Source organism: Hypanus sabinus, chromosome 5, assembly GCF_030144855.1.
Source record: "Hypanus sabinus isolate sHypSab1 chromosome 5, sHypSab1.hap1, whole genome shotgun sequence".
In the NCBI taxonomy this organism is placed as follows: domain Eukaryota; kingdom Metazoa; phylum Chordata; class Chondrichthyes; order Myliobatiformes; family Dasyatidae; genus Hypanus; species Hypanus sabinus.
The window spans coordinates 38,101,561-38,128,382 of NC_082710.1; the positions used below are offsets into that span (position 1 = coordinate 38,101,561).

Here is a 26,822-nt window from a genome sequence, read left to right on the forward strand (position 1 = left end):
GCAATAATGATTTACTTTTTTTTTAAGATGTCGTTTCTTTTTCCCGTAAGATTCTGTTTTTTGTAAGTATTTATTTGTTTGCCTGTACTCAGAAATGGGACGAATGTTTTGGATTTTTGGTCTTTTTTTTATATATATTGTACTGTTTATTATATCCTTTTTTTAAATCTTATTTTGTCTTTTAATAGATTGCTGAAAAGGTATATTACACTTTTAAATTTTGATGTTTATACTTTTTTTATTATTAATGATTGTTTTATTATATTAGTTTTCTTTTATTCTGATTGATATATATATTTTTTTGCAACTCTATATCTTAATTTGGGTGTTATATAGTTTTCTTTTAATCTTTTTATAGAGCTGCCATCTTGAAATGGGGGTAATGTTAGTGTTAGATTATGCGCCTGCCGCTTGGCTTTTTTTCGAAGGGTGGGGGGAGGGGGTAGGGATCTTTTTTCACGCTTTTGCTTTTTATTTTTTTGCTTTTAGTTTATGGGCCGACTTTAAATTATTAATATTGTTGAGGTGTCATGTTCTCCGGTTGCTCCTGAATCAATTTTCCTCCTTCCTGAATTGTGGGTTATGTGTCTTTCTAACCTTTTATGATACACACAACTAATATTAGTATGATGGATAAATCTGTTAACTTTATCTCCTGGAATACTAATGGTTTAAATCATCCGATTAAACATAAAAAAATATTTAAAGTATTCCATAGACTAAATGCTAATATTATTTTTGCACAGGAGACCCATATCAGGAGGGAGGATAATCAACGTTTTTTTAGGTTCTGGAAGGGTCAACAATTTCACTCGAATTGTACCGCTAAAATTAGGGGTGTGTCTATTTTTATAGACCCCTCAATATCGTTTACACATCATGAAATTATTTCTGACCCACAGGGTAGATTTTTGTTGATAACTGGCTTGCTTTTCCATCGGAAAGTTGTTCTAGTTAATATTTATGCTCCAAACTTTGACTGCCCTGAATTTTTTAAACGTTTATTTACTTCCCTTCCTAATCTAAATGAATATATGTTGATAATGGGTGGAGATTTTAATTGTTGTTTGAATCCTTCGATGGATAGATCTAAACCTATCCGTACTCTTCCGAACAGATCAGCCCTACTTATTAATTCGTTTATGGTTGATTTGGGAATTACAGAAATATGGCGGTTTTTGAATCCTAAAGATAAAGAATTTTCATTTTTTTCACATGTATATCATAGCTATTCTAGAATTGACTATTTTCTTATTGATCATCGGTTATTAACGGATGTTATTAATTGTAAATATGATTCTATTACTATTTCGGATCATGCACCTTTGAAGTTATCTATTAAGATTTCGGACTATTCCAATAATATCAGATCTTGGAGGCTTAACGCTACTTTGCTTCAAGACCCAGAATTTATCACCTATATAAAACAGCAAATTGACTTGTTTTTCTCAACAAACTGTACTGAAGAAATCGACAGAGGAATACTTTGGGACTCTTTTAAGGCTTTTATTCGTGGACAAATTATCTCATATTCTGCTGGTAAAAGAAAACAAAGATATTTAGATACTGTTTTATTAGTGGATAAAATCAAGGAAATTGATAAGATTTATTCCGTGACTCCTACCAAAGAACTTTATAAGAAGAGAGTTGAGCTTCAAATGGAACATAGTTTACTATTATCTTCTTCAATTGAAAATCAATTAATTAGGACCAGGGCTCAATTCTATGTTCACAGTGATCGTACTGGTAAACTGTTAGCTAATCAATTAAAAGCTATCTCGACTAAGCGACAAATTATTAAAATTCGCAAACAAGACGGTAATTTAACTACTGATCATAAAGAAATTAATAATACCTTTCAAGATTTTTATAGATCTCTATATCAATCAGAATTTGATGGTGACCAGTCCATGATAGATAATTTTTTTAACAATTTGAATATTCCTAAACTGACTGATGAAGACCATAGCCTGTTAGATGATCCTATCTCTATGGTGGAAATAGGAGAGGCTATCTCATCAATGAATACAGGGAAAGCTCCTGGTCCTGATGGTTATACAGTAGAATTTTTAAAAACTTTTTCTTCTTTGCTCTCTCCTTGGTTATGTGAAATTTTTAATGATGCGTTTGCTAAGAAGAGATTACCTCAATCTTTTTATGAAGCTAATATCTCTCTAATTCTTAAAAAAGATAAAGATCCTACTTTATGTACATCTTATCGCCCTATATCACTATTAAATGTAGATTCTAAGATTCTTACAAAAATTTTAGCTATTAGATTAGAAAAAGTACTATCACAGATTATTTCAGAAGATCAAACTGGTTTTATGAGGAATCGGTATTCCTTTTTTAATGTTAGAAAATTGATTAATATAATTCATACTTCACCATCCACAATCCCAGAATGTGTTATTTCATTAGATGCTGAAAAAGCTTTTGATAGAGTTGAATGGATATATTTATTTAATACATTGAGAAATTTTAATTTTAGTCCTAACTTTATATCATGGATTAAATTAATATATCATAAACCTGTTGCTTCTGTTCTTACAAATAACTATAGATCCTCTTTCTTTCAATTATCTCGTGGTACGAGACAAGGCTGTCCCTTAAGTCCTTTATTATTTAATATTGCATTAGAACCTTTAGCTATTGCTATTCGTGAATCTCCTAATATTTTTGGTATTACCCGTAATGAGAAGTTATACAAATTATCACTTTATGCTGATGATTTGCTGTTATATATTTCTGACCCTGATGGGTCTATTCCCGCTATTTTATCCTTGTTGGTTCAATTTGGTACTTTTTCTGGTTATAAACTAAATTTAGATAAGAGTGAATTATTTCCTTTAAATGCACAAACTTTATTGAGTGATAGGATACCATTTAAAGTTGTTACTGATAACTTTACCTATTTAGGTATAAAAATTACCAAGAAATATAAAGATTTATTTAGACTGAATTTTTTACCTATGCTTCATCAAATTCATCAACTTACTACAAGATGGTCTCCTTTTTTTCTATCATTAATTGGTCAGATTAATGCTATTAAAATGATGATTTTACCGAAATTTTTATACTTAATTCAAGCCCTACCAGTTTTTATTTCTAAATCTTTTTTTGATAACATTGATTCAAAAATTTCCTCATTTGTGTGGCAAAATAAAAACCCTAGGTTAAGCAAAAAGCAATTACAAAAATCTAAAAAAGATGGTGGTTTAGCTTTACCTAATTTTAGATTTTATTATTGGGCAAATAATATTCGTAATTTAATGTATTGGAAACTAGATTTGGATTCACCACTGTGCCCGCAGTGGGTAAATTTGGAATGCAATGAGTTAAAGGGATATTCTCTATTCTCTGTTCTTGGTTCTTGTCTTCCTGCTGATTTAGTTAAATTTAATAAACAAATATCTAATCCTGTTATTAAACATACATTACGAATTTGGTTTCAATTTCGTAAGTTTTTTACTTTGAAAAACTTTGCTCTTGATAGCCCTATCTTACTTAATTTCTTTTTCAAACCCTCTTGGACAGATCAAGCTTTTAACATATGGAAAAGGAAAGGTATAAAATGTTTTCGTGATCTTTTCTTTGAAGATACTTTGATGTCATTTGACCAACTTTCCAACAAATTTGAATTACCTAAATCTAATTTTTTCAGATATTTACAAATTAGAAATTTCTTACATAAAGTTTTACCATCTTTTCCTAACTCAACTTTGGTGGACTTTACAGATTTGATTTTTACCTTAAATCCTTGTCAGAAGGGATTAGTAGCTTTTATTTATAATATGATTATGAAGATACAACCAGAAATATCAGTTAGAATTAAACAAGAATGGGAAAAAGAACTTCGATATAATATATCAACAGATAAATGGGAAAAAATTTTGCAAATGGTTAATTCTTCTTCTATATGTGCTAAACATGCCTTAATACAATTTAAAATTGTACATAGAGCTCATATGTCTAAAGATAAACTTGCTCGATTCTATTCTCATATTAACCCTCAATGTGACAGATGTCATTTAGAAGTGGCCTCATTGACCCATATGTTTTGGTCATGTCCCACTTTACATAATTACTGGAAGGACATATTTACTACTATTTCCTCAATTTGGAATATAGATTTACAACCTCATTTTATTACTGCAATTTTTGGCATACCAAATGAGGATGGTAATCAGTTTTCCCCTTCAATTAGACGAATGATTGCTTTTGTAACATTAATGGCCAGAAGGTCTATATTACAAAACTGGAAAGAAGTAAATCCTCCTACCACGTTTCAATGGCTTTCTCAAACTATTTCTTATCTGAGCTTGGAAAAAATTAGAAACACTATTTTTGACTCATCAATTAAATTTGAAGAAACTTGGAGACCGTTTATTCGACATTTTCATATGAATTAATTTGGCCTTTTCCAGACCTCTCTGCTTATTCTTGTTCAGGTATGGAGTTCTGGAGTTTGTTGACACTATCATATACTTGTAAACTATTATTATTGCCCATGTTAGTTTAGTTTAGAGTTTTATTTTTCTTAATATATACTTTTTTTCACATATTTTCAAATTTTTTTTTCTCTCTTTTAATGGTTATTTTTGTTTTTTCATATATAAACATATGGACTTGATTGACTAAGGTATTTTCTTCTGTTGATGTTTAATAGGATATTGTTATCTTATTATCAATGTGATTTCAAGTCTTGTATTTATAATTTATTCATTATTTTATGTTTTTTTTGTGTATATATGAAAATCAATAAAAAGATTGAAAAAGTCAGAAAGAGGAAATAAATTCTATTACTCACTCCTTAAAAATAAAGCTTAAAAGAATTTGGGAGTGGGGGAGTGATATTGTCCTAATTCACGTTCATATTCACTCAATTTTTAAGAGAGTGAAGGATTCAGTTAAATTACAGGGTGCTTAATTTGTGTTTTGTGGGTACTTGTAGGAATCCAATTATAGGATCAAAATATCTTTAGAAGCGAGACATTTGGTATGGATTTAAGGAACAGTCTATTTGAAACTTTTGAAGCTGTGACAAGGTCAGAGTGCATATGATGTGTGGACTTCAGCAAGATGTCACATGACAAGCTAATCCAACAAAAAGTAAAAGCATTTGAGATTCAGTGGAGAAATGGTGGCAGGCTATAATACTGTGAGAGGTGGTGTTCATATCATTGCTTGTGGCTATTGCCATAATTGGCTCATTGTTTTTTTTTGTACCAATATGTAGTTAAAAGCGTGTCTGGTATGTAGTTATGCAGATCAGATCATTACACAGTGCACAGAGCTAGAATAAGGTTGAACAATATCAATCTTACCTTTCAGCCTATATCTGCTAAATTCAGATATCTCTACGTTTGTGACCATTCACTTCATCTCTGTCCCTCATAATTTTATGTACTTCTTTTAAGGTCACCCCTCAGACTTCCACATTCCTGTGGAAAACAATTCCAGTCTCTCCATGTAACTGAAGTCTAAGGAACATCATTGTAAAACCTTCTGACATAGTCTGACATCGGTGGTGGGGAAAATGCTAGAGTCGGTTGTCAAAGATGTGATAACAGCACATTTGGAAAGAGGTGAAATCATCGGACAAAGTCAGCATGGATTTGTGAAAGGAAAATCATGTCTGACGAATCTTATAGAATTTTTTGAAGATGTAACAAGTAGAGTGGATAAGGGAGAGCCAGTGGATGTGGTATATTTAGATTTTCAAAAGGCTTTTGACAAGGTCCCACACAGGAGATTAGTGTGCAAACTTAAAGCACACGGTATTGGGGGTATGGTATTGATGTGGATAGAGAATTGGTTGGCAGACAGGAAGCAAAGAGTGGGAGTAAACGGGACCTTTTCAGAATGGCAGGCAGTGACTAGTGGGGTACCGCAAGGCTCAGTGCTGGGACCCCAGTTGTTTACAATATATATTAATGATTTAGACAAGGGAATTAAATGCAGCATCTCCAAGTTTGACACGGATGACACAAAGCTGGGCAGCGGTGTTAGCAGTGAGGAGGATGCTAAGTGGATGCAGGGTGACTTGGATAGGTTAGGTGAATGGGCAAATTCATGGCAGATGCAATTTAATGTGGATAAATGTGAGGTTATCCACTTTGGTTGCAAGAACAGGAAAACAGATTATTATCTGAACGGTGGCTGATTAGGAAAAGGGGAGATGCAATGAGACCTGGGAGTCATTGTACACCAGTCATTGAAGGTGGGCATGCAGGTACAGCAGGCGGTGAAAAAGGCAAATGGTATGTTGGCATTCATAGCAAAAGGATTTGAGTACAGGAGCAGGGAGGTTCTACTGCAGTTGTACAAGGCCTTGGTGAGACCACACCTAGAATATTGTGTGCAGTTTTGGTCCCCTAATCTGAGGAAAGACATTCTTGCCATAGAGGGAGTACAGAGAAGGTTCACCAGATTGATTCCTGGGATGGCAGGACTTTCATATGAAGAAAGACTGGATCGACTAGGCTTATACTCACTGGAATTTAGAAGATTGAGGGGGGATCTTATTGAAACGTTTAAAATTCTAAAGGGATTGGACAAGCTAGATGCAGGAAGATTGTTTCCGATGTTGGGGAAGTCCAGAATGAGGGGTCACAGTTGAAGGATAAAGGGGATGCCTTTTAGGACCGAGATGAGGATAAACTTCTTCACACAGACAGTGCTGAATCTGTGAAATTCTCTGCCAGAGGAAACAGTTGAGGCCGGTTCATTGGCTATATTTAAGAGGAAGTTAGGTATGGCCCTTGTGGCTAAAGGGATCAGGGGGTATGGAGAGAAAGCAGGTACAGGGTTCTGAGTTGGATGATCAGCCATGATCATACTGAATGGCAGTGTAGGCTCAAAGGGCTGAATGGCCTACTCCTGCACCTATTTTCTATGTTCCTATGTTTTCCTGCGCCTTCTCTAGCTTACTGGGATCCTTCCTATAGTGAAGTAACTGGAACTGCACAGACCTTATGTTATTAAATTTGGGTTTACTTTGATGAAGCGATAAAGAAGCTCTAAATCTTAAATTTGATTCTGCGCACAATATATCTCAATTTTAATGGAATATCTTTTGGACTTCTGTGGTGCTCGGCCAGTACATTTTCTGGACTATTTGAAAACACTCCTAAACATATCTCAGCACTTTTAATTCGCATTTCTTTTTCCAGATGTTTTATAGCAGTATAATTTTTCAGTGAACCCAGTGAGTTTCAGGGCAACATGGCAGCCTGAAGCCCAGTGAGCCTGATGTATTTTATGTAGAAATCTAGTGAATAGTCTAATACTTTGGATGACATCATCTGTTACAAAAGGTGCATTTGATTATCATTGGATGAAATTGGCAAATTGGTGCATCTTTTTAAAGACCATAAGATATGGGAGCAGAATTGGGCCATTTAACCCATTGAGCCTAAGCTACCATTTCATCATGGCCGATCAAATTTTTCCCTCAGCCCCAATCTCCTGCCTTCTCCCCATAGCTGTTCACACCCTGACTGATCAAGAATCTATTTCTGCCTTAAATATACATAAAGACGTCCTCTACAGCTGCCTGTGACAAAAGAACTCCACAGATTCACCATTCTCTGGCTGAATAAATTCCTCTTCATCTCCATTCTAAAAGGACACCCCTCTATTCTGAGGATATCCTCTGACCTTAGACTCTCCCACTAGAGAAAATGTCCTCTCCAGATTCACTCTATCAAAGCTTACCACTCGATGGGGTTCAATGAGATCCCCCCTCATTCTTCTGAATTCTGGTGAATATAGGCCCAGAGCCATCACATGCTTTTCATTTAACAAGCAATTCAATCCTGGGCAAACACGAGGAAATCTGCAGATGTTGGAAATTCAAACAACAACACACACAAAATGCTAGTAGAACACAGCAGGCCAGGCAGCATTGATAGGGAGAAGCGCTGTCGACGTTTCGGGCCGAGACCTTTCATCAGGACTAACCGAAAGGAAAGATAGTAAGAGATTTGAAAGAAGTGGGGGGAGGGGGAAATGTGAAATGATAGAAGACTGGAGGGGGTGGGATGAAGCTAAGAGCTGGAAAGGTGATTGGCGAAAGTGATACAGAGCTGGAGAAGGGAAAGGATCATGGGACGGGAGGCAGGAAAAAGAAAGGAGCGGGGGGAGCTGTCAGAGATGGGGTAAGAAGGGGAGGAGGGGCATTAACGGAAGTTAATGTTCATGCCATCAGGTTGGAGGGTACCCAACCGGTATATAAGGTGTTGTTCCTCCAACCTGAGTTTGGATTCATTTTGACAATAGAGGAGACAATAGACAATTCAATCCTGGAATCATTTTTGTGATCCTCCTTTAAACCCTCTCCAGTTTCAGACCATTCTTTCTGAGATAAGGGGCCCAAATCTGCTTACAGTACTCCGTGAAGCCTCACCAGTGCTTTATAAATCCTCAACATTACATCCTTGCTTTTTATATCCTAGTCCTATTGAAAGGAATGCTAACATTGCATTTTCTTTCCTCACCGCAAATTGACCTTTAGGGAATCCTGCACAAGGACTCCCAAGTCCCTTTGTGGCTCAGGTTTTTGAATTCTCTCTCCATTTAGAAAATAGTCAACTTTTTCATTACTTCTACCAAAGTACACAACCATACACTTACTGACACTGTACTTGTTTGCCATTTCTTAGCCCTTTCTCCTAATCTGTCTAATTCCTTCTGTAGCGCTGCTGCTTCCTCAAAATTACCTGCCCATACACCTATCCTAGTAAACTTGGCCACAAAGCCATCAATTCCATCATCCAAATCATTGACATATAACGTAAAAAGAATCGGTCCCAACACAGACCCCTGTGGAACACCACTAGTCACTGTTAGCCAACTAGAAAAGGCTCCATTTATTCTCACTCTTTGCTGCCTGCAATAAGCCTCTGCTTTATCCATGCTAGAGCCTCTTCTGTAATACTGTGGGCTCGTAGTTTGTTAAGCAGCCTCATGTGTGGCACCTTGTCAAAGGCCTTCTGCAACTCCAAGAGCACAACATCAACCAATTCTCCTTTGTCTATCTTGCTTGTTATTTCTTCAAGGAATTCCAATGGATAGGGAAAGATGGAACTCACTGGTGCTAACATACACTTTTTGTGTTGGTATTATTGGACTAAATATTCCTTGTGCAGTGAAGAAGTGGCAAAAATGGAATTCTGGAAATGACATCTTTTTGGTAGAAGTCATTGCTTTTATAAAACACTTTGGTTTTGTGCTGGTGATGCTACTTAAAAGGGTTCTTGTACCTTTCCAGGTCTTGCTTCAAGCACAAAAAGAGCTGCTGGATTACAATGGACTGGGAATTAGTGTTCTAGGTAAGACCTAAAGTATTTGATTTATCTTGATACAATTTGGCAATTACTTTCTAACTCCATTCTTGTCTTTAAACAGAAATGAGCCACAGATCAGCAGACTTCCTCAAAATTGTCAACACTGCAGAAAATGACTTGCGAGAACTACTGTAAGGGGCAAGTGTACTTTATCCTCCTGGTGCAGTTAAATTCTTACAATGTACTCTGCGCTTCATGGTTTTATCATGTAGAAGTATTTGAATTTTGTTGGATGTAATTGGTAAATTTTTACAGATTTTTCCACTTGGGGGGAAAAGGCAGGATGCACTGGTGTTGAAATACTTTCCTGTGTTGGCATTATTGCACGAAGTCACGTGTGCTGCTTTTAGAGTTGCCTGCTACATCCTTCTTATAAATGTGTTTCTGATTTCACACATGCTTATTGTAAGGTGATTCAAGGTGGCGATCAGAAGATAATGTATCTGCTGTTCATCCTTGTGGGGCACATACTGTCCAGCAGGCATGCCTCTGGTCCTTAGGGCCATTCGCGGCTAGATATGTTAACCTAACAATTTGAATGAGATGGCTAATTTTGAGTTGAAAACCTATGTGAGGCTGAGTTAACATAAGAACCTAAGAAATCGGAGCAGGAATAGGCCATCTGGCCCGTTGAGCCTGCTCCGCCATGCAATTAGATCATGTCTGATCTGGCCATGGACTCATCTCCACCTACCTGCCTTTTCCCCATAACCCTTAATTCCCCTACTATGCGAAAATCTATCCAAACTTGTTTTAAGTATATTTACTGAAGTAGCCTCCACTGCTTCATTGGGCACAGAATTACAGATTCAACATTCTCTGGGGTTGGGGGGGAAGTAGTTCCTCCTCATCTGTTCCAGATCGACTCCCCTGAATCTTGAGGCTATGTCTCCTAGTTCTAGTCTCACCTACCAGCGGAAACAACTATCCTGCCTCTCTCTTATCAATCCCTTTCATAATTTCATATTCTTCTCTCAGATATCCTCTCGTTCTTCTGAATTCCAGCAAGTACAGTCCCAGGCAGCTCAATCTCTCCTCATAGTCTAACCCCTCATCTCTGGAATCAACTTGGTGAACCACCTCTGCACCGTCTCCAAAGTCAGTATATCCTCCTCCAAGTAAGGAGACCAGAACTGCACACAGTGCTCCAGGTGCAGCCTCACCAGTACCCTGTATAGTTGCAGCATAACCTCCCTGCTCTTAAATTCAATCTGTCTGGCAATGAAGGGCAACATTCTGTTTGCCTTCTTGAGGGCCTGCTGCACTTGCAAACCAATCTTTCGATTCATGCACAAGCACTTGCAATTCCCTCCATACAGCAGCATGCTGCAATTTTTTTTTTACCATTTAAATAATAATCTGCTGTTTCATTTTTCCTTCCAAAGTGGAAGACCTTACATTTACCAACATTGTACTCCATCTGCCAGACCCTTGCCCACTCACTTAACCTATCTATAATCTCTCTGTATCTTCTGCGCAGTTTGCTTTTCCACTCAATTTGGTATCTTCAGCAAAGTTAGATACACTGCACTTGGTCCCCTCTTCCAGATTGTTAATGCATATTGGGAACATTTGCGGGCCCAGCACCAACCCCTGCGGCACACTGCTCACCATTGATTGCCAACCAGAGTTACGGTGTTTTTTTAAAAAATTTTGATACTTTTAATTTGTCTCTGATACTAATTTTTTTTAACTAAAACTGTTTTAAAAATATTTTAATCCCTTGGTGAGCTATTTTAAAATTAGTTCAAAGGCCTTTGATCACAACAAGCTGTCAGATGGGCCAGCAAGATATTGCAGGTGTAGGCCTCAGCATCTATCATCCAAGGCCTAGTTAAGATTCATAGTGATCTCCATTTCACTGGAAGGATTTTGGGTGTGGAGAATCGGGGTGTTTGGTCCTCTACACCTGTGCCGGCTTTGTGCTGGGCTGTGGGTGACCAGTTTGGGTGCTGGACTCCACTAGCATTTCACCTTCTCTACAATATTCACCTGTAGAATTGAGTTCAACTAGTATACTGGTTATAAGAAAAATATTTACTGGAATCATAATGATAATGCCGTCTGATGGATGCACTTTTCAACTTGTGTGTTTTTGATAATAATTTTATCGGTCAGGTTATTTACATATTCACTATCATTTTAAGGGATGAATGGTATAAATCAGGACTCTCCCTCCCAGTTTGGATGTAAAACATTTTATATATAATAAAAAAAAATTGTTCAAAGAAGGGAAGTTGCCCAAATGAACACCTTTCCTTGTGACTTTCTTCTATTTTTGCATTGTTGCTTGTGGGATCTGAGACTTGGGTTGTACCTTGTATAACCATGTTTTGGTTATAGCATATTGGTTGTACAAGCTATTAATGATGCTGTTGGTGGAACACTTGTATATTTTGAACTGGTTTTCTGCAAACGTGAAGTTTATTTTCTTTGTTTTGAAAATTACTTTGAAACAATCACTTGGGGTAAAATAGTGACTTTTTGTATGAAAAAGAACCATTATCTTCAGCCTCTGTCTTGTGTATGTGTCTTAATATAGAAAAATTCCAGAAAACTACAAGGTGATTTTTCTCCAGGGAGGTGGAAGTGGCCAGTTCAGTGCTGTACCTCTAAACCTTATTGGATTGAAAGAAGGAAGATGTGCAGATTACATAGTTACGGGAAACTTTTCTGCTATTGCAGCCAAAGAAGCAGAGAAATATGGAAAGGTGAACATTGTCCATCCCAAGCCTGATGCATACAGAAGTAAGGACTTGTATTTTGTCTGTGGAATTCTGGCTGATCTATTACAGCTATCATTGTAGATAGACCAAAGGTTTATTCTCTTGTTCCTCAGGTATCCCTGATCCACATTGTTGGAATTTGAACCCTAATGCCTCTTATGTTTATTATTGTGCCAATGAGACTGTTCATGGTGTGGAATTCTCCTTTATCCCAGACACAAAGGGAACAGTGCTGGTCTGTGACATGTCATCAAATTTTCTTTCAAAGCCAGTGGATGTCAGCAAGGTAAGTCCTAACCTTCTATTCTCATTTACTGTTTCCACTATATTACCTCTGGGGGGAGGGCAGTGGTGGGGACAAGTGTTTGGCGCACTTCTTCTGTTGCATAGACAGAACATGGAACAACTTCGTGTTTTATATAGGAAAATGTATTCAAGTCAAATTAGATGGGTGCCAAAAATTGTAAGTGGCCACTGAGCGTATGTTTAAGGTCTTCTGCTGCTGTAGCTCAAACACTTCAAGTTTTTTTTATTATTGAGAGTTCAGAGATCTGCTTCTACACATCACTGTTGTAGCATGTGGTTATTTGAGTTACCGTCTCCTTTCTGTCAGCTTGAATCAGTCTGGCCATTCTCCTCTGATCTCTCTCATTAACAAGGCACTTTTGCCCACAGAACTGCAGATTACTGGATGTTTTTTTGCTTTCCGCACCATTCTCTGTAAACTCTAAAGTTTAATGAAGAGGATTAGATGGGCAAAATTTCTTCAGTGTATCAATGAGGGATTCCTGAAATGGCCTTTAGAGAGGGAGAAAGCGCACTAGAACTGTTTTTGGGAAATGATTCGGGCCTGGTGACAAACCTGATAATGGGTCAACGTAGGAATACTGACCATAACTCCTTTTTAAGGTAGCTGTGAACAAGGATAAAATTGTGAAAGAACTAAATTGGGGAAGGTCAGACTGTGATAGGATAGGACTGGAGCTAAGGGGTGTTGATTAGGAGATGCTGCTGTCAGACGAGTCCATGTCTGACATGTGAGTCGTTTAGAGACCAGCTGATCGGAGTTCTGGATTGGCACATTCTGGTGAGGACACGGATGGTAAGAGAACCTTGGGTGACTCTGTCCTAAATTTAGTCAAGAAGAAAAAGGAACATACAGTGGTATGCAAAAGTTTGGGCACCTCTGGTCAAAATTTCTGTCACTGTGAATAGTTAAGTGAGTAGAAGATGAACTGATCTCCAAAAGTCATAAAGTTAAAGGTGAAACATTCTTTTCAACATTTTAAGCAAGATTAGTGTATTTTTTTTTGTACAATTTTAGAGTGGGGGGAGAAAAGGAAGGGAGCACCATGCGAAAGTTTGGGCACACCAAGAGATTTGAGCTCTCAGATAACTTTTACCAAGGTCTCAGACCGTAATTAGCTTGTCAGGGCTATGGCTTGTTCACAGCCAATGTTAGGAAAGGCCAGGAGATGCAAATTTCAAAGCTTTATAAATACACTGACTCCTCAAACCTTGTCCCAACAATCAGCAGCCATGGGCTCCTGTAAGCAGCTGCCTCGCACTCTGAAAATTAAAATAAATGATGCCCACATGGCAGGAGAAGGCTATAAGATAGCAAAGTGTTTTCAGGTAGCCATTTCCACAGTTTGTAATGTAATTAAGAAATGGCAGTTAACAGGAATGGTGGAGGTCAAGTTGAGGTCTGGAAGACCAAGAAAACTTCCTGAGAGAACCGCTCTTAGGATTGATAGAAAGGCAATCAAAACCCCTGTATGACTGCAAAAGACCTTCAGGAAGATTTAGCAGACTCACGAGTGGTGGTGCACTGTTCTACTGTGTAGCAACGCCTGCACAAATATGACTTTCATGGAAGAGTCATCAGAAGAAAACCTTTCCGAGGGATTTCCGGTAAGATGGCGATTGCTTAGCTGCTCCGAACTTTTGTTCCGTTATTTTCGCTATCTTTGCACTAAATGTCTCCATTTTTTAAACCTTAGTTAGGAGCTTTATTTGTTTTCTTTTACTTGCCTGTGAACACATCTACCTTACAATGTCTAACAAGAGTTCTAAATCCGGGAGAAAGGAAGTTCCGGCTCTGTCGGCTGAGATCCTCGCTGCGCTGGAAAACTGAGACGATATTTTAAAGGAATTTAGAACCGCTTTCAAACAGCTGGAAGCCAAACTGGATCGGATCAATGATAGAGTGGAGGACATGCTGAACACTTATCTCGCATCGATTCGACTTCTGAAGATTTAGAAAGTCGTGTTCGATACTTGGAGACTCTCTGTTCCAGCCTAGAGGGAGAATATAACAAACTCCTTTCCAAAATGGTGGATCTCGAAAATCGCAGCAGACGTAACCTTCGAATTCTTGGGTTGCCTGAGGCCACCGAACAGGGATCAACCGTGAAGTTTTTCGCCGAGTTTCTCTGTGAGATATTCGGGAAAGATTTGCTTCCGAACCCGCCTGAGCTTGAAAGGGCACACCGGGTCTACGATCCCCCCAGAATTCTGGGCACCCACCCGCGACCGGTAATTTTGTGCTTTCATCAATACCAGGTAAAACACCGTCTGATTATGGAGGCACGTCGCAGAGGTAGTTTTACTTTCGAAAATACAATCATTCGCTTTGTGGAAGATTTTGCACCCCAGATCTTAAAGATGCGCGCTGAGTTTAAAGGCGTAATGAAATTGCTTTTTGATGGTGGGTTTAAACCCTCTCTTCGCAATCCTGCCGATTTACGAATCACGCTTAATACTGTAAAATATAAGTGGTTTAAGTCAGTGAAGGAGGCTGAGGCATTTGTTGCAAGTCTTCCGGCTATCCAGCCATCTTCAGAACCCGATCGGACCTCCTAAAATGGTGGATAAATACTTCTGTTAGTAAAATTACTTTTTCTGGACTCAGACTTTACTTGAATCACTCAGACATTATTTATTGAAACTCTAAGGGCTGTTGCCAATCTCTCCCTGGATTTGGTGTGTCTTTTTTAAATAGACATTCTGTACTTAATGTTTTCCTACGGATGTTTAAATAGTACTTGTGTAATCTATTTTATTCTTCTATAACTTTATCTATAGAGTTCTACAATTGACTCTAGCTTGTTTTGGAGGTTTGAAGTCTTTATTGAAGGCCTCCCTGTTTGTTGGTTCACAGTTTAACGGCTGATTATTTTAAATTTTTTTATTCATTATTTTTTTCACCTTTTTTTTTAATCTTTGATATTTTTTTCCCTCTCTGTAAATGGTTGATAAGTACTCTTCTTGAATCTATAATTTTCCCCTTCCTCCCTTTTTTTTCCCCCTTTCTCTTACCTTATTCTTCCATAATTTTTCGTGGGTAGGTTAGTTTTGGTTTTCTTCCAATTTTCTCTGTATTAAGTTTTATATTTCTGCAGAAGATGTTCCAATTTGTAGCTATGTTTTCTAGTGCATAAACTAGTTACTATTTGCTATAGTATTTATACGGAACTGCTGTTAATGACTCAGATCTGGAAATTATATTTGGGTTAATTTTTTTGGTAGAGCTAGCTGCTTTTTTTGGTAGCCGTCTAGTTTTGGGTTGTGTGCGTGGGGTGGGTTTTCCAGTTCCAACATCACTCACTGTATTTATTGTTTGTCTTTATTGCTCAGGACATGTTTATGTTTTGATTTCACGAATCTATGTTTACATTTCTGCTCCCAGACTGCTATTGTATTGCTTGACTTTTTATATGCCTGCTGCCTTTTATGCATTAGTAATTGATAATGGCTAGTGTACTTAAATTCGTGAGCTGGAATGTAAAGGAATTGAATCACTCTGTTAAAAGGAGGAAGGTATTCTCACATATTAAACAACTCAAAGCTGACATTGCTTTCCTTCAAGAAACTCATTCGTTGTTTTGATAACTCCCGGCTTCTGTCAAAGTGGGCAGGTCAGCATTTTCATTCATCCTTTGCTGCTAAAGCTAGGGGAGTCTCCATTCTTATTAACTCAAATATTCCTTTTGAACTCCATAATAAAATATCTGGTACAAATGGCCGTTTTATTATTGTTTCTGGTAAACTATACAACACTAAAGTTGTACTAGCAAACCTGTATGCCCCCAACTTTGATGTTAAATTTTTTGAACATTTTTTTTCCTCACTACCAGACTTAAACTCATACTCTCTTATACTGGGTGGTGACTTCAACTGTTGGTTAGATCCTAATCTGGATCGATCACCTACTAAATCTGCCTTAGCTATCCAATCGTTTCTCTCTAATTTTGGTATCTCTGATATATGGCGTATCCTTCATCCTACTGAGAGAGATTATTCTTTTTTTTCACATGTTCACCATACCTTCACTAGAATTGACTATTTTTTTACTCGATAACCAACTTAGTCCATTTTCCTACTCTTGTGACTATCAGAGTATACTGATTTCTGACCATGCCCCAATTACTCTGTCTTTAAACTTTCCTGGTCTCCCTCAGAGGAATAAACACTGGCGGTTTGATTCAACTTTATTATTGGATGATGATTTAAAAAAAATTATTAAGGATCACATAACCTTTTATTTTAACACTAATACATCACCTGAAGTGTCATCCCAGATTGTCTGGGATGCTATGAAAGCATATCTGAGGGGTTAGATAATCTCTTACACAGCAAATCTCAACAGAAGATCCTGTGCAGATCGATTAGACCTCATTAACCAGATTAAAGAATTGGATCAACTGTATGCTCAAACTAAGAACCTTGAACTATCAAGAAGCGTGTTGAACTCCAAACTAAATTTAATCTTCTGTCTACTCAACCTGTCGAACGCCAACTTCTCGAAAGTAAGAGTCGCTTTTACATTCATGGGGATAAGTCTGGTAAATTTCTAGCCAATCAGTTGAGGTGTTCCAAAGCCAAACAACATATTACAAAGATCCGGAAGAAGAATGGAGACTTTACATCGGATCATTTAGAAATTAATGACGCATTTAAAAATTTTTATTCTCGGCTTTATCCCTCTGAATCTTTGAATCACAATATCTCAGTTGGTCATTTTTTAAATAATCTGAATATTCCTTTGCTTTCATCTGATTTTAAAGCCAAACTTAATGTGCCTATATCATCAGAAGAAATATCTTTTGCAATTTCTGCACTGTCCTTACGGAAATCTCCTGGACCTGATGGGTTCCCTGTAGAATTTTATAAATCATTCTCTTCACTTCTTTCTCCTCAGTTACTTTCAGTATTATCTGACTCGTTTAATTACGGCAAATTGCCACCCTCTTTCAATGAGGCATCTATTATTCTTCTATTAAAAAAGGGTAAAGACCCAACAGAGTGTTCCTCGTATAGGCTGATTTCTTTGCTCAATGTTGATGTAAAGATCTTAGCTAAAGTTTTGGCTTATAGATTAGAAACCGTTATTCCCTCAATTATCTCTGATGACCAATCAGGTTTTATTAAAAACCGTCTTCCTTTTTTTAACATTCGGCGTTTATTTAATATCTTATACTCACCTCCAACTGGGATTCCTGAATGTGTTATTTCCCTCGATGCAGAGAAAGCATTTGATCGTTTAGAGTGGAACGACCTTTTTGCAGTCTTAGGAAAATTTGACCTCGGTCAAAGTTTCATCTCTTGGATCAAATTGCTGTACCTGTGTCCTACTGCTTCTGTTTTAACTAATTTTCAGAAATCCCAGGTATTTAATCTGAAACGTGACACCCGTCAGGGATGCCCCTTAAGTCCCTTTCTCTTTGATCTGGCTATAGAACCTTTGACGATAGCATTTCAAAATTGTTCTGAATTGACCGGGATTTGGAGAGGGGGTGTTGAGCATAAAGTTTCTCTTTATGCTGATGACTTATTACTCTCTCTCTCAAATCCGTCTACATCCTTACCTCCAATGTTTTCACTTCTTGACCAGTTTAGCCAGATCTCTGGCTATAAACTTAAATGACATAAGAGTGAACTTTTCCCAATTAATAAAGAAGCACAAGAATTAACATTTCGTGATCTCCCTTTTAAAGAAGTCCATAATCAATTTACTTATCTTGGAATTACAGTCACAAGGAAGTTTAAAGATCTCTTTTGTGAAAACTTTGCCAATCTTTCATATACTATAAAACAGAGTCTGGTACAATGGTCACCTCTATCTATGTCTTTAGTAGGTAGTATTAATGTTGTTAAAATGTATGTTCTCCCCAAATTTTTATACTTATTTCAATCTATCCCAATTTTTATTCCTAAATCTTTTTTTGATTCCTTAGACTCTATTATTTTGTTATATCTGTGGAAGAATAAGCGCTCTAGAATTAATAAAATCCATCTCCAAAAATCTAAAAAAGAGGGTGGCATGGCTTTACCTAACTTTTGTTTATATTATTGGGCAGCTAATATACGTTGTGCTACCTTTTGGTCTTTTTTCCATGGCCAACCCGAGTGCTCTAACTGGGTGGTGATGGAGCTGAGCTCCACTAAAGAATTATCTATCTCTGCACTTCTTGGCTCTGCACTCCCTAGCAGTCTGTCCAGATTAATAGCTAATCCTCTTGTTAGACACACTTTGCGTATATGGGCACAGTTTAGGAAATGCTATGGTTTTTCCTTTTCCAGCCCTGTCGTACATAATCACATTTTTTTTACCTACTACGTACGATTCAGCATTCCATGTTTGGTATGGGAAGGGCATTAGACACTTTGAAGATCTTTTCATTGATAATCGCTTCACTTCTTTTCAGCAGCTCTCTGTTAAGTTCAATCTGCCCAATGCTCATTTTTTTTTAAGATATCTCCAAATTAGACACTTTATTGCTCCTCTAATTCCTAACTTTCCTGAAATGCCTGCGAAAAATGCTATGGACTCATTTCTTTCCATTAAAGGTTTAATATCAATTATTCGAGATAAATTAGCAGCCTTACGACGGGCCCCTGTGGATAAAATTAAAATGGCATGGGAGCAGGACTTAAATACCTCCTTATCTGATGAGAGTTGGGACTCGATTCTCAAATTAGTTAACTCAACCTCTCTTTGTGCTCGCCATTGCCTTTTACAGTTTAAGATTGTTCATAGAGCCCATATGTCTAAATCTAAACTATCTCAATTCTACCCTAACATTAGTCCGCTTTGTGATAAATGCAAGAGGGGCGAGGCCTCTCTCATTCATATGTACTGGTTCTGTCCTTGCTTGGAGAAATTTTGGAAAGATGTCTTCACTACATTATCATATATTCTGAATCAGCACCTAGAACCAAATCCCTTAATTGCTTTGTTCAGTTTCTGGGGCGAGACAGATTTACGTCTGAGTCCGACCAAATGCCGAATATTATCCTTTGACTCTCTCCTGGCTAGATGCTTGATCCTCCATAGATGGAGAGATGTTGCCCCGCCCACTCATGCTCAATGGCTTAACGACATTATGGCTGCTTGGACCTCGAAAAAATTCATTATTCAGTTCTCAATTCAGATCTGAAGTTCCATAAGGTCTGGGGACCTTTTATCGAGTACTTTCATAACCTTCCTCTTGACTAGGGTTTTTTTCTTTTCGGTCCCTTGCTTTCAGCTCCCTTTTTTTTTTCTGGTAGTAGGCATTATTATCCTCTGTTGCTAAGTGTATTCACAGTCTGGGAGTTTGATTGTCCTGATTTATATTCTCTATATTGTGTTGTGGTTGGTCTGGAGTTCTTTTTGTGTTGTGGGGCTTGGGGAGGATACTATGTTTACTTGTCTTCAATTTAGGTGCTTTTTTTCTAAATTCTCTTTCTTTGTATCATATTGTCATTGTATGCTTAATTTTGCACTGTATTAATGTTCCTCATTTTGATATGGGGTTTTTTAATTTGTAAAATGTATAAAAAAAACTAATAATAATAAAAAAAGAAAACCTTTCCTGCATCCTCACCACAAAATTCAGCATCAGAAGTTTGCAAAGGAACATCTAAACAAGCCTGATGCATTTTGGAAACAAGTCCTGTGGACTGATGAAGTTAAAATAGAACTTTTTGGCCGCATTGAGCAAAGGTATGTCTGGAGAAAAAAAGGTGCAGAATTTCATGAGAGGAACATCTCTCCAACTGTTAAGCATTGGGGTGGATTGATCATGCTTTGGGCTTGTGTTGCAGCCAATGGCACGGGGAACATTTCACTGGTAGAGGGAAGAATGAATTCAATAAATACCAGCAAATTCTGGAAGCAAACATCACAATGTCTGGGGGAGGAAAAAAAAGCTGAAGATGAAAAGAGTATGGCTTCTACAACAGGATAATGATCCTAAACACACCTCAAAATCCACAATGGACTACCTCAAGAGATGCAAGCTGAAGGTTTTGCCATGGCCCTCACAGTCCTTCGTCCTAAACATCATCAAAAATCTGTGGATAGACCTCAAAAGAGCAGTGCATGCAAGACGGCCCAAGAATCTCACTGAACTAGAAGCCTTTGGCAGGGAAGAATGGGCGAAAATCCCCCAAACAAGAAATGCAAGACTCTTAGCTAGCTACAGAAAGTGTTTACAAGCTGTGATATTTGCCAAAGGGAGTGTTACTAAGTACTGAACATGCAGTGTGCCCAAGCCTTTGCTCTGGGCCATTTTCCTTTTTTGTTATTTTAAAACTGTAAAAGATGGAAATATAAAAAGTAACCCTGCTTAAAATATTAATGAAATGTGTCATCTTTAACTCTATGCCTTTTGGAAATGAGGTCATCTTTTACTCGCTTAGCTATTCACAGTAACAGAAATTTTGACCGGGCTGCCCAAACTTTTGCATGCCACTGTAGAATATGGAGAACAAGACAAGTACAGACCCATAGGCACTAGGTACTGTGATGAATTTAATAACTTACTGTTACGAAATCCCGTAACTGGATCACTTACCAGCAAAGATAGAGAGGTCCGTTGAAGTCTGATGGTACTATTTTTAAAAGTCTTTGTTTATGAAGGGGCACAAAAATAAGATTAAAACAAACATTCAGATGATACATGTCGTCACTACTCAATCTAAAAGCTTAGGTCTAATAATAACCATCAATAAGAAACAGCTCGATCGTTTGTCTAGGGGATAATATATTGTCCGATGGAAATATAAAAGTCACTCAGTTCCGGCAGGCTTCAGCCTTTTGGGGGACCGCTGGGCTTTCACTTGTTGGAGAGAAAGAGAGATTGGTGAGAAAAGAAACTTGCCCGGGTCTTTTATGAAGCGAATCCGTTGAATCAGGGGAGTGGGCTTCCCCATTGTTAGCTAAAAGCTGGTTTCCGTGGTTCTAGTCACCGATTCCAGCAACGGAATCGAACGCACGTGACTGCCTTCAAATGGCTTCCCGCTACTACGGGATCGTTAGCGTTTCTTCTGGTGCGTCTGAAGGGGGTGTTCCCCCGACCCTCCTTTATACTTCCTCACGGGGTCTCAGATGTCAATCAGGTTGGGATGATGCAATCTCTCTCTCAACCAGCCCACTTTGCCCAAGGGCTTGCACGTAGCATAGTCCCCAATCCACAAACGTGGTCTCCAGGAGACAATGGTCAATGTTGCATTATTTTGCATCGTGGTGGAACGAGGTATTCGGCACGTCTCTCTCTCCCATTTCCTGGGTCTCCTGAATGGACTCAATAGTGATCTTGCGATTCTCACAAAGGAGGGGGCTACCCTGCACCCTTTGGCCCCTCAGAGCTGTGGTACATTCATAACATTACCAAACAAACTAGTTCCTTTTGCTGACACAGTCCACACCCTTCCATTTCCTGTTCATTCATGAGCCTTTTGAATACCTCGGATTTAGCTTCCATCAACACCCAAGACAGCATATTCCAGGCACCCACACTTTGTGTATCTAAAATAAAAACTTGCCCCACACATCTCCTAGGAATTTGCTCCCTCTCACCTTATATGCATGCCCTCAAGTATTAGATCTTTTTAACCCTGGGGAAGCTGGTCATCCTGTCTCCTTATCAATATACCTCAATCTAATAAACCATTTTCAGATCTCCCCTCAGCCTCCACCACTTCAGAGAAAATAACTCAAGTGTGTCCAAATTCTCCTTGCAGCACTTGCTCTCTAATTCAGTCAGCATCCTAGTAAAACTCTTCTGCACCCTCTCTGAAACTTTGACTTTCTTCTTGTAATGGGGTGACCAGAATTGAATGTAATACTCTATATATGGTCTAACTTGAGTTTAATAAAGCTGCAACGTAATTTCCCGACTCTTGAACTTAGTTCTCAACTAATAAAGGAGAGCTTTCCATATGCCTTCTTTACCATCCTGTCATCGTGAAGCATTGTGTTTGTATTCCATTCCTTAGCAATAAACTATAGCATTCTGTTAAACTTAAATGCTTGCTGTACCTACACATCAGCTACTTCTGGTTTGTGCACTAGGACTCCCAGATGACTCTGAAAGCTCATGCCATCTAGATAGGACAAAATTTAAACGTTCTTTCCCATTCATTCTAGCATTCTATTAAGTTTACAAAACTACTTCAGTTTTTGGGCTTCTCTTTCTGGAAATCTACCGCTTTCAATACAATAGTATTGATAGTGTTTTTACTTCTATTCTTCAATGGAAGGATTTCAGTCCCCACTTTTATTTGGCTGTATTATAATAGTTGTCTAAATCAGGAGTTCTACTTCTAATATTTGCTTTGTACTGACATTTGAGCTGGATACCCAATCCAAGTAGAATCACCCCTTGAAATAACGATCAGCAATCTGTATTTACCTTTATTGTCTTAACAGAAGAACATGTGACATTGTACAACCAATACATGTGTGCACTTCAGTTAAGTTTTCCTGATCTTGCATGAACAGTCAGACCAGAAAAGATTTTACCAGTTTAAAAAGGAATTTCTACAGCTGGCCACATGTTCCTCAAAGTCCAGTTTCGAATCTCCACATTTGTGGGGCACCTCACATCTGTGATAGTTGTTTTCCTACAACTATAAAAGTGTCTGCTTTTATATTCATTTCTTACCAATTCAAATATTGCATTCCACTATCATCGACCTTTATTGGCTCTGTTCCAAGTTCCAGGCCAGCATCTGTTTATTTCCTCCTTCCCAGCAAATGACAGTTGGTAATTTATGGCTCTTTGATGTCAATCAACTTGAATCACACAGGTCAACGTTCACAAACCTGTATGTTATAATCCAGCCAAAGAATATCTCACAAATAATGCTTTATTTGGAAATGATCCCTAGTTCAGCAGATTACCTGAAGCATCATTGTGTCTCCTTTAAACCACTGATCAAGTCAAGCGACTGATTCACAAAATGGAGAACAGAATCTCTTTATAAAATGGCATCCTCCATCCCCAAGCACACAGCAAGAACAAAGACGATTGGGGTGCCTGCTTCCACTGCCCTCAATTCATTCAAATTTATGATTTGTAGATAATAGTTCTTTCTGGCTAACACAAGGCTGACAGGGCCTGACTGTGTTGGGTTCCAGTTGTATAGTGTTATCATAAGGCCATGTGCAAACTACATTGAGAGCAAGATGTCTCCCTACATTGAGGTGCTGGGAGTGGGGGAGGGGGTGGAACCAAGAACTTGGTTAACTGGTTACCTTAAGTTGGGCAGATAGGAGTGAACTAGGGTTGGCTCTCCAATGCTAATTCCAGCAGTGAGGCTCACTAAAAGCGGTTGAATTGTTAGAGACATGAGCCAGCAGCCCTTCCACAGAATGACTGGATGTGGTTGTCCTCCTACTTGCATCACTGACACCAACAACAAATGTAACCACTTGCCCTAGAATCTATGCCCTTTTGTTTTGATAACTGAACCATGAGGTATCTATCTTGACTATGATTTTGTTAGAGTATGAAATTATATAAATTATATATATTTATAAAATATTATAATATTTAAATCTATATCATGTTTAAAGTGCATGTATGCTGTACACTTGTTTACTATTCTTTTGTTGCCAACTCTGTTTACTCCACCTTGGTTTCTAGTTAAAGCTAAAAAGGTACGTTAAATAGACCTCAACTTTTGGTATTCCTCAACTTTTTTTAAACAACCCAATAGAATGTGGCAATAAGTAGAAAAAGACTCATTTTTAGTTCAAGAGCTTCCTATAATTGTGTGTGTGGGGGGGGGGGGGAACTAAAATTCAATTCAACAGGATCTTGTAGAAGTGTTCCTGACCTCTTTCCCCAGATGCTGCATTTAACTCTGCAACAAAGGCTGCTGTTGATCCAGACACTCTTTGCTCCAGGTCTGGGGCTAGGTGGCCTGGCATTTGGAAAATGTTCTAAGTACCTGGCAGAGTTTTGTCCAGTGATGATCAATACTGCTGAGCATATTCATTGTTGAGAGTATTTGTAGAGTCTAGCAACAGGACCAACTGTATGGAATGATTTTAAAAACCAATGCAGTTCTCAATACCAATACTTCAAAAGGTACAAGTTTTTAATATATGTACACTCATTTAGTATGAAATTTGTTTCCTTACAGTAATAACTTGCTGGATATTTCTGAATGTTGGGACTTTCTAGAGTTTGGTATGGCAGAAAACCAATCAGTTTTTGGGTAGCTGACAGCTGCTTGCATTTTTCTAAATTGGTTTGTGGAAAATTGCAATGAATTTAAAACTAAGCCTTGTATTAATCCACTTAGTAAAACTCTGAAAATCCGCCCTCTGATTTCAGAAATCCAGTGGCTCAGCATCTACCCTCCCTGGTGGTATTTGCTACAATCCTCCTTTACTGAAAAAACAATCTGCTGTGTTATGTCTTGAAACAAAGTGGTTTGGTGTATTAATAAACTAGAACATCTGTAAGTCTATTGAAATGCCAAAACATTCCATCTGATGGTCTGGAACCGCAGAAGTATTAAATGTGCTGTATTAATGGAGTTTTACTGTTGTCTGTTATTAGTAATTAGGTGCAAGGTTAAAAGGCAATGAAACAGTAAATTTTATTCTCTTCTACAGTTCGGTTTAATTTTTGCTGGTGCACAGAAGAATATTGGCTGTGCTGGGGTGACTGTGATAATAATCAGAGAGGATCTTCTGGGATATGCACTGAAAGAATGTCCAGTAGTTTTTGACTATAAAGTGCAAGTGAGCTGCAATTCCCTGTACAATACGCCAGCTAGCTACAGGTAAATGGCTTGATTTTTGGAATAATTGTTCTTTGCACCAATGCATGCCAGTCTCTTTAGATAGGATAGCAGCTTCTGTGTGTTTTATTTGCAATGAATAGTGTTTGATGTCAAATTAATGTTGAGGCAACTGTAGCTCTTGGTTATTTAAATAGTATTAATGACTCTGGGCAAGGAGTTGACATTCTTAACTGCAGTACCCAAAAGTTTTACCACCTCATCTTTGGCTTCACTAAAATGACACCTCAGTCTTATTCTTTGTATAATACATGAATAACTTGAATTGCTGTTACCCTGTAATTCATGCAAAACTAATGTGATCTTTCAACCTTATTTATATCTTTCCCATAGGGAGATAAAACAATACTCCAAATTGGGCCTCCCTGATGCCTTGTACACCTTCAGCGTAGCATCCAATCTCCTGTACTTGTACTTTGATTTATTAAGGCCAATGTGCCAAAATCTTTCTACGACCCTATCTACCTGTAACACTTCCCACAAATTATGGACCTGTCTTCCTAGATCCTTTTGTTCTACCACATTTCTCTGAGCTCTACCGTTCACTGTGTAAGATCTGTCCTGGTTGTATAATTACTGAAATGCAACACCTCACATTTGTCTGCATTAAATTCTATCTACCATTTTTCAGCCCTTTTTTTTTCCCCCCCAGCTGATCCAGAACCTGCTGCAACCCACGATGGTCTTCCTTGCTGTCCACTACCCACCCAATCTTGGTGTCACCCACAAGTTTGCTGATCCAGTTAACCACATTATCATCCTGATTGTTGATAATTGAGAAGCAACAATGGACACTGCACCAATCCCTCCACTAATCACAGGCCTCCAGTCTGAGAGGCAACCATCTACTACCACTCTCTAGCTTCTCCCACAAAGCCAATGTCTAATCCAATTTGCTCCCTCATCTTGATTTTGCTTCATTTTACTTCATCTTTTCTAATTCCTGGTCATTTTTTTTCACCTTCAGTCTGATGAGTATATAGTTGCTAGCCCAGTTTCCCTCTTCTATTAGAAAGGACATGCTACACAAACGTAATTACAAAAAGAAAAGAATCCTTGTACAGTTACTTTGCAAATGCCGTTTGGATGCTCTGATACTTAAAATGATAGGTACTCGAACTGTTTCATAAATGACATGCCTCTAAAATGCCCAACAGTTGGGCAAGTTGCCCTGTTTACAGGCAGTCCCTGGGTTATATATGAGTTACGTACGAGTTCTGTTCCTGAGTCCATCTTTAAGTCGAATTTGTACGTAAGTTGGAACAAGTACCGCCGGTATTATTTAGCATCATTAAGTCAAATGTTTGCATTCGTATATAGTATATATTTTACCTTTCTATGCATATAAAACACATAAGAACATATGTTTCAGCGCCGGGCTCGGGAAGTTCCCGAGTTCGATCTAGTGACAGATCGCTGGGTTGATGTGGAGGATCAAAAATCCAAAGCTCCAAAACCCAATAATTAAACCACTGCATTGCTTAGAAATAATTGTAGCTTTCATTGGAGCAGGGCCTTTCATATCTCCATTATTCTCACTTTATCCGTTATCCTTTCAAAATTGTTCCGATTGTTGACCTAATGCTTTTCCCATGACCGATGGTGTTTCACCTCTTGCCAAACGCTTTATTTCCACTTTATTTTCAATCGTGATCGCTTC

General features: G+C 38.0%; 1 protein-coding gene across 1 annotated transcript in view; it reads left to right on the forward strand.

Moving 5' to 3' along the window:
• LOC132394074 (phosphoserine aminotransferase-like) overlaps positions 1 to 26,822 on the forward strand; it is a 46,641-nt gene that overhangs the window by 7,172 nt on the left and 12,647 nt on the right. The window contains exons 2-6 of the mRNA XM_059969773.1: positions 9,275 to 9,335; positions 9,412 to 9,481; positions 11,893 to 12,098; positions 12,190 to 12,362; positions 24,975 to 25,144. Of these exons, the coding sequence (XP_059825756.1) occupies positions 9,275 to 9,335; positions 9,412 to 9,481; positions 11,893 to 12,098; positions 12,190 to 12,362; positions 24,975 to 25,144 (680 nt within the window). The remainder of the gene's footprint in view (positions 1 to 9,274; positions 9,336 to 9,411; positions 9,482 to 11,892; positions 12,099 to 12,189; positions 12,363 to 24,974; positions 25,145 to 26,822) is intronic.